Source organism: Crocodylus porosus, unplaced genomic scaffold (assembly GCF_001723895.1).
Source record: "Crocodylus porosus isolate Cpor-Errol unplaced genomic scaffold, CroPor_comp1, whole genome shotgun sequence".
Lineage (NCBI taxonomy): Eukaryota > Metazoa > Chordata > Crocodylia > Crocodylidae > Crocodylus > Crocodylus porosus.
The window spans coordinates 98679686-98688592 of NW_017728947.1; the positions used below are offsets into that span (position 1 = coordinate 98679686).

At 39.3% G+C, this 8907-nt stretch overlaps 1 protein-coding gene across 1 annotated transcript in view; it reads left to right on the forward strand.

Annotated features, from left to right (window-relative positions):
- TECPR2 (tectonin beta-propeller repeat containing 2) overlaps positions 1 to 8357 on the forward strand; it is a 54321-nt gene extending 45964 nt beyond the window's left edge. The window contains exons 17-19 of the mRNA XM_019552540.1: positions 4543 to 4684; positions 5656 to 5805; positions 6081 to 8357. Coding sequence (XP_019408085.1) covers positions 4543 to 4684; positions 5656 to 5805; positions 6081 to 6238 — 450 coding nt within the window. The 3' untranslated portion in view covers positions 6239 to 8357. The remainder of the gene's footprint in view (positions 1 to 4542; positions 4685 to 5655; positions 5806 to 6080) is intronic.
- The last annotated feature ends 550 nt before the right edge of the window (positions 8358 to 8907 follow it).

The following is an 8907-nucleotide window of genomic DNA, read 5'->3' on the forward strand; positions in this document are numbered from 1 at the left end:
CCAGATCCTGGTGGTCACCCCGATAAACTTATAGGTGGCCATCAGATCACCCCTGAGCCTACGCTTTTCCAGGCTAAAGAGTCCCATGTCAGTGGTTCTCAACCCTGTTAGAATCAAGGAACCTTTGGGGGAATGTCAGCCTTTAGTTTTCACTCATTTTTTGATTACAGAAAAATAATGGAGTGATTCTTCTTTTGCCAAGAACTCAGAAAAATTAAAACCAAGAATATTAAATCTCCATGCTACAGTATTTATATTCTGCATTTCTCCTTACATGTTGGTGAAAAAGGAAGAAAGAAATATTAATTCTTTTTCCCTCGAGCTACTGATAGTTGTTTTCATGTTTTGAAAAATCAGTGTTTGCAAACAAATACTGCAAGCAATTCAAGGAAATATTGAAATTGGTTTCCATGTTTGTTTAATTTGTAAGGAGACTTTCCCATGATGCTTAATTGATTTTTTTTTAAATGTCCAATGTTCACCCCTCTCCTCCTACAAAATCTCAATTTTTGGGCCAAATTTTCCTGACACTTCATTTATGGTCCAAATTAGAAATAGAAATCATATCTGGAGTGGGATTCCAAGCACATCTGTGGAAGATAATATTTGTTCTCAGCCCAGCAAGCTAAGTTAGAGTATTCAAAAAAAAATTAATGAAATAATTGCACTTTAATGAGTTCTTAAAAAAATACTGACTGTACCCTAATGTGCAGGTGGACATATAATACTACACTTGAGTTTGAGCAAGGAATGAGTGGCCATAATAGTGAAACCAGGGATTTCTATTGACTGTCATCTTCAGCTAACTGTGCCATTTACAACACTTGTTTTCAACTAAGAGGACTCCAGACTTTTTAAAAATAGTTTAATTAGTAGAGACAGCACAGAGGAGAGCTGAAAAAAAAATCATGCTTCTCATAGACAGATCTTCTCTGCAGTGAGAAATTCTAGACTTTTCAAAACTAAAGATGCATTTTTTGAGGTCAGATGCTTAAAAACTGATGGTTGAGGTCCACAGATAAACAAGTCTACATGTGTAATCCCAAATTTTTTCATGTACAGTTATTGTAAGTGCTAACAAAGCATTTGTATATACAGATAGATTTTTAGATGTTAATATGCTCTCATGCACACAGTGTCCAAATTATGCATGCGATAGCAGGTGTCATTGTAAGAATGTAAATATGCTTGCATTTTTCTATGGAGGCCTGGGGACTCTGCCCTTTGGGAAACTGATACATAATAGTCAAATGCTAAAATTGAACAATACAAGTTTCAGCTAAATAATTGCTATATTGCACCTGCCTACCTACCTTTAACAGTGTCATTTCCCTAGATCAGTGGGGCCAATCTTTTTAGCATCAACCACAAATTAAGCCCATGCCCTCCAGAATGCTACTCAGATCATGTTCTTCTGCTGCTCTGTTTTCTGCTCCCTGCCCAATCTACTGTCATGCTGCCTTGCCCTCTCCCTGACTTGCCAGGCACAAAGGCCTTCCATGTCATTTATGGCATACATGCTGCAGTTTAGTCACCCCTGCTCGAGACCCTTAGGCTGATCTAAAGGAGAAGCAGCTAAAATATAAGATCCACAAAATATTTTTAAAACACTCAAATAATTTGGCTGGCTCTTCCTGTAAAATGGTAGTGTGGCCAGCTGTGGGAAGGCAGAGTTGTGGTGGTGGCTGCTGTGTGCGAACCCCCCACCCCCATCAGGCTAGTTGGTGTGTGTGAGCCCCGCAGAGGGGCACCCCTGCCCTCAACCCCTGGCCCTGCTCCTGAGGGGGCACAGGGGCATGTTTCCCACCTTCTTGATCTGCCCCCTGCACTTCCCTTTCCCCTGCCCTGCCCTGCCCCGCCTCTTGCCCCCATACACACTTACCTGTTGGGGTGGGTGTCAGTGTCTATGTGTGTGTCTGCATGTCTGTGCCTTTGTGTGTGGGGCTGGGGGCCTGTTGTGGGGGAGTGAGGGGCACCAGCAGTGCCAGGGGGAGCTGTGGGGGGCTTTTAATTTTAATCACGGATTTAGGGTTTTTAATCAGAGAATTTGTAATTTTTAATCGGAGAACATCATGTTCCCTGTTGATAAGTGTGTTTGTTTCCAGAGGGTAAAAACCCGTGGGTTCCAAGAAGATAAACATATCTTCATATTCATTCCTCCTGTTGTGTATTTGGCTTGATCCACTTCTGCCCACAAAGAATAAGCATTAAATTGAACAAGCTTTTGATCCATTCTGCTGTTAATAAGCTGAAGATAGATCATTTCACAGGAACCTGTTCCTGTGTTGTGTATTTCTTGCTTCTCGCTCTCTTATTTCATATTAAAAGTGTTGAGATGTATTTTCTCATGAAATTCTGGAGGTTTTATACACACAGAGAGATGCACTTCACAGGGAACTCTGTCCTTAAAACTGCACTCCTTATTTCAGTCACTTGTAGACATTATTCATTAGAATAATGTCTTTTTTTGGCCATTTCTGTTGGCAGTGCTCTGCAGTGTGAGACACCTGTATTTGCTTGGGCCGTAAGTGTTTAATCTCTTCATCCTTCATTGATCTTGAGAAGGCAGGGAAAGCCTTCTGCTGCTTAATAGCTACTCATCCATCCTAAGAGGATTGGCTTTTGACAAAAGCTGTAAATGTAGAACCTCAAAAATAGCAGGCAAGGTAGAGGGCCTGTTCATGGATAGAGTTTTCCAAGTGTTTTGTAGGCATTTGAAGTACACTGTTTTCCCCTCCCTTGATGAGGGCAATGAGTCAAGAGAAAAGATTTAACCTAAATTTTCCTACTGATCCTACACTGTACTTTAGTGAAACATGGGTAACTGAAGCACTGAGCTAGTGAAATTAGCTCATGTTAGAAGTTTTTTTCATGTTGCCATTCCTTGATGTCTTTTCACAATTCATATTTGGAAGCTGAGACATTGCCTCTTAATTTATCTGGATTTATCAGGACTGATTTCCTCCTGTCTTCCCAGATATTTGGATGCTAATGGAAAAAAGTGATTAAAAATATTTTCAGGGACAGAAGCAGAATGCCATATAATCATTCATTTAAATGCCAAACAGCACACAATTGAATTTGGTGCAGTGTCTGATCAAAGAAAGAGACTCTAGCTAAATGAGTAAGGATTGAAAGAGAGATGGCCATATGATTAAGGCACAAGATTCGGTTCACCTTTCTATACAGTATTGGGCAAATCACATACCTCTTTTCGTCCCTATTTCTAGAGTGAATAAGACTAAATTAGTGAGTACTTTTGAAATACAGTTACTCCACTTCAGAATATGCCATAGCAAAGCCTACAACCAATAAAGTTTTTTCTGCATGTCAGCCCTTGATCAGGAAGATTGCTAAAAATGTCTGCTACTCTTTAAAAGACAAAGTCTTCTGCCATGATAAAATCCATTTTATTTTGCAATTTGTGAGCATATATAAACCCTTTAGTGCTTTTATGTAGTCAAGCAAAGGGAATTCTTCAAAATACCTTTTGTATGAAATTGCAAGGTTCTCAGTCTTTGAAATATGGTAAGCTGATTTATGTACCTGCCCAGGAGCTTGCCTTACTAGTAGTGTAAAAGAATGCTATTCTTACCTTTTGGAGTAGCTACCTAGTTACATTTCTTGTTGTCATACATACAGAAATTAGAGAATAAGTTTTAAGTGACTCCTGTTTATTCAGTGCTCTGAAAAAGTAACCTGTAAATCCAAGAGAACTCTGGTGTGGTCCGGTGTGAAAAGTAACCTGTAAATCCAAGAGAGCTCTGGAGAGAAGGAAATATGTGGTGTTTATGTGGAAATATGAGGAAGATTAGTGGCAGTTTCAGGAGTGGGATGGAAAAGTGGCACTCAGGGAACTTGGGGGAGGGATAGAGAAAGGCAAGTCCCTAGTGTTTGCAGTATGCTCACCTGCAGAAGATGGGGCGTGTGCAAATACTGTGGTAAAAGAAGAAAAAGTGGTGTAGCTGAGTTCAAGAACCATGAAGACAGTCTGTAGAGGAGGAGGGATGATCTGTGATGTGTGTGTGCATGTATTCATCTGTGTAAAAGAGATGCTTAAGATTCTTTAATGCTGTTTCATAAATAAGGACATACCATAATCACAGCAGAAGTGCACTACACAGCAGCTCTTTTAATCTTACTTTTTTGCCCCACAAACTACTTTTTTTCTTTCTTGTATGCCAATTGTAACACAAACTGATTGACTCACATGAATATTGGAACAATATTCATGGTTCAGGTTCAGAGTTCCTGGTCTTGGATGTTGAAAATTAAAGTGCTTGTAGCTTTATTAATACTGCTTTTTAAAAACGAAGTTGCATGTATTTCATAGGCTCTGATCCCCTCACCTTATAAAGTCAACATGGGAAACACTACATTTTGTATAGTAACTAAGTGGTTTCATCTCTACATGGAAAATAGTAGGGTTTCTTTCTTTTTATTACTTCCATATGCTTCTGCTGTAGATATCTGTAAGAATGAAGTGTCCTGTATTAAAAATCATCTTGCTGAAAATCTTAAATGCCATTTTAATTTTTCTAGCCAGTGGGAATCAACTTGGTCAGTGTTCATTCAAGTCCAAATGATCAGATGCTGTGGGCAATCGACAGCAAATGTAATGTTCATGTGCGAATTGGAATTACGGAGGAGATGCCAGTAGGCACAGACTGGGAACACATACCAGGTAAAAATAGCATTCATGTGTGCTTCTGCCCATCAGTGCAATCCTTGAAATGCTTGAATCCTGTTTCTGGTGGGTAGTGACTGTCACAGTGCCAAGTGTGACAGAGTGCTATGATTAATGCTGGTTTTGTTACTGGGTCAGTCTTTTGTCATGACTTGAGCGCGTGTCTCTTAAAGATAATCTTTCATTTAAGAACACTCTGATTCTGGATGCATTGCTGCAGGAAGAGGTGCTGGTTTTCCCTCTGAATCAGGACTTTAGCAGTGCTCACAAGGAGTTCACAACTGCTCTGCTCTTGGTGATTCTGTCTCTGAATGTGTCAAAGTCAGGATCCTGTCCTCATGTGGTTATTAAACACCTAGCTTCATTGTGCGAGGCTGCATTATGATAATCCACTTGTTTTGAACAAACTCCAGATCGGGTAATTATATCATGCCTGGCTAAAACCTGCCCTTTGGTTTAATTTGGTTGTCTATAGAGTTCCTAATCTGTCCTAAATAGTTGTGTGCACTGCTATGTGTTTTTAAACGCGTCAGAAAAGGAATTGGGAATTGTATACAGCCTAATAGTTTGTATAATGCAGTGAGCTCAATCTGACTAAAGGGGGCTAAATAAATGTCAAATTACTCCCACTCTCACAGTATATACCAGGTGCTTCACAGTGTCATATCCGCCTTTTAACTTGTAAGACCAAAATCTGCCGTCACTCTTGAGCACATCTTTTAAATTCATTGCGATTGTACATGGGTGAAGGACAGAATTCAGCCCCAAATGGACTGCTAATAAAGCAGGGAAGCAGACTGGAAAACTTTACAGCTCTCCATATCTGGCTATATTGGACAGCTCTCCCCTTACCAAGAGTGATACATAATACTGCAGTCTTACCTGCTTCTCTTACTAAACTGCACGGAGCTATTTTGCAAACATATAAGAAATTGCTTGAATTGATTTCATTATGCATTTCCCTTCAGGATTGCAGGCATGTCAGTTGGCTATCAGCACTCGAACAGTTTGGGCACGCTGTCCAAACGGAGATGTAGCACGTCGATATGGCATTACTGACAAGAACCCAGCAGGAGACTACTGGAAGAAGATTCCAGGCAACGTGTTTTGTTTAACAGGCAAGTCAGTTGCATGATCATCTGAAACCCTCGCTGCCCAGCTTTCTGATACCTATTATATGCTCTGCCAAGTGGCTTTCAAATTGTGAGTAGGGAGGAATGTCATGTTTTTAAATGAAGGGTTTTGCTTGTTTGACCATAACACTTTAGGCAACCTAGGCTTTTATAGTGATACCAAAACCAAGGAAAATGTAGTTGAACAGAAATAGCTTGTTGAGTATTTGTAACTGGAGCATATTGCTTGAACTAAACACTAAGTGACTGTTGTTTTGCAGTGACACCTCTGGATGAACTGTGGGCAGTTAGTTCTTCAGGATACCTTCTTCAGCGCCTCACTAAGACCTTCAGTCACTCTTATGGCTTGCAGAAAGGTAGCGACCCTTCTGTTTTGCTTCACCCTGATGATTTTGAAGATGAATGGGAGGTGATATAAAAGTGCTTGAGCACATGAAATAGTGGAATAGCAAGAAGAACACTTGGAATTCTTGTAACGTACATCCAGATTGTTGGATTTTAAAGCCACTTATATTGGACATGCAATATTAGCACTTTTTTATTGAAAACTTGAACTGTCAGATAGTCCCACCATTGTGCATTCAGGTGTTTGTTCCAGTCTCTCTTGGGAGACTATAAGTGTGGCATACTGCAGTTGTTTAAGTGTGTTAATGTAGCAGCTCTTTTGGAAATATAACTCTAACTGTATTAGCAATGAAAGTGGATATTTTACAACCGCATGCACACTAATATATATCTATATATATATATATATATATATATAATGTACTTCTTTTGAGAAGGGCTTCTGTTACATTAAATATTTCTCAACAGCAGAAACATTAAACATTTCTCAATTTCTTGTACTTGATACTCCAGATAGAGGGAAATGCTGTCTGTCTATTTTACGCATTTAAGAAGATTGCTCTGTACAGCATGGAACCAAATATGGTAATATGTTTCCCTGTAACATCTAATAACATCAGGATAATACTGCACCGGTGTCAAAATTAACATGATTTGAACCATTTTCATCTTAATATCCCCAAGGCTGCACTAATTTTCCATCTCTGGAAACTTGGGTTCATAATCTGGCTTCATTAACAGGTGACAAGTTTGGACTCATTCTAGTTTCAAGTGGATGTTTTTCCACTTCACATAGTGTTTTCTGCTCTGTAGAGGCCCAGGACTTGGAGTAGCAGGGAAGCTGGAGATCGAGTTTGTTAGACAGCAGCAGGGAAGTGTGAGACAGCTCTCACGGTACCCGCTGCACTATATTTGTGCCTCGAATCAGTTTAGTGCTTTATCTTGTGGACTCATTTTTTTGAGTACCAAATTCAAATGTTTATAAAGAAAATGGTAATTGATAGAATTATCTATATATCCCCTAAGTAAATCTGTGATATTATTGACAGATACCTAACAAGATTGAGATTTTTAGCTATGTTAGCTAAATTTTGAAGTGTCTTATACTTAACAGATGTTGCAGCAGAGGTGTTTAATGAACTGAGCAACATGCTGAGTAAATTTAATCATTGCAGTTTATTTTTCTTTATACTCTAAATCTTCTTTAAAAGATACCTCATCTTTTTAATAATTAGAATTATAGATGAAAAGGACTTAAATTCAGTGATGTAGGTGGAATTACTTTTATGTTCATCATAAATGTGTACATCATATGAATGTTTAAACAGCTGCTAACCAGTGCTGTAAAAGAGCCAGCTTCAGGAGAGGGTGTAAGGAAAAGTGAGCACATCAGTTTTGAGAACATCTGCGTTGGTGGATAGAAGAAAGAGGGTGTGTTTTCCTTCACTGCATGGGTCTGAGATAAACATGGTGCAAAGTGTAAATCTGTTGGTAGAAAGGACCAACTTGAGAGAGGGGGTTGGGGGAAGTTCTTTTTAGCAGCACTTCTAGAGTGGGCTGCCAGTTCTCAGTCTGATCTTTAAGTCTGGTAGTGAGGGGGAGGTCAGATTTGTTTCCCTTTTACACTTGATCTGTTTTGCCTCATCTCTTCCTCATCCATATATGGAGACAGCCACAGAGCTTTTTTTAGTCTGCCTGGCACTGGATTGTAATGGATTCAGCTTCTGAAGTAACCCAGCCTGTTTTGTACAAGCATAGCTGGGTGTTTTGAGAACCCCTCAGCAAGTGGATATCCAGTTTGAAAGTATCCTACAGCAATTCCTGCGTCACCTGCTTCGGAGGAGGGACAGCACTTCTCTGCTTCCTGCCAAGGACCAGATGCTTGGATACATGGGCGTTATTTAATACTGACACTTTTGTATTACACTTTTCTGAGTTGTCTTAGTAATGGCTGGAGCCTGCTAGCTGTTTGTATACTGTATTATACTGTACCTTGCTTTAGATGTTAATATTAAATTGGTGTTGAAAGCCCCTCTGAAGTGATGGGATTTCTTAGTGTAATTTAAGCCTGAACTCAGATGGTAACTTTTTTTCATTTTTTTTTTTAGCTCCCTTTTATTTCTGTACTTTGTTTTTGTTTTCTCTGTTGTGTTTTGAGACAAGTGCAATAAACTAGGGGTTTTTTTTTCAAATTACTGCATCCAGAGACTCATCTGTTCTATAACTGATGAAAAATTAAGCATCAGTTTTGTGCAGGGAACTCCTCTTGAGGCTGAAGAGAGACAGAGGTATGTACAAAACCCCATGTTACATCAGACAGAAGGGGCCAGAAACTTTGGTCATGACAGTGTATAGACCTGGATTGAAGGGACACTGTCTGTTTTAAAAGTACCATGTGTGTTTGTGAAAATGCTGTGGCCGTTGCACTGCCTGATGAGATGTTGGACGTGTTAATACTAAATGCAGTCTAAACACATCCATACTAAAGTGATCACTTGCTGCTAGATATCTTGGTAATATTTCTTTCTGTGTTAAATGTACACAAGTTTCATTTAGACATTGAATGTGGACCTTAATGAAGAACTTCCACATACAGAGGAATCCAACAGAGCAAATGAAATCTTTGTGTCCTCAGTTATAAATTTAGCAAATCTGCAGCATCTTAGAGTCAGTATTTCCCAAATAGTACCTCTATAACTATCTCCTCTAGGTAATGAGGGTTAGTTTCTATTTTTTTCAGAT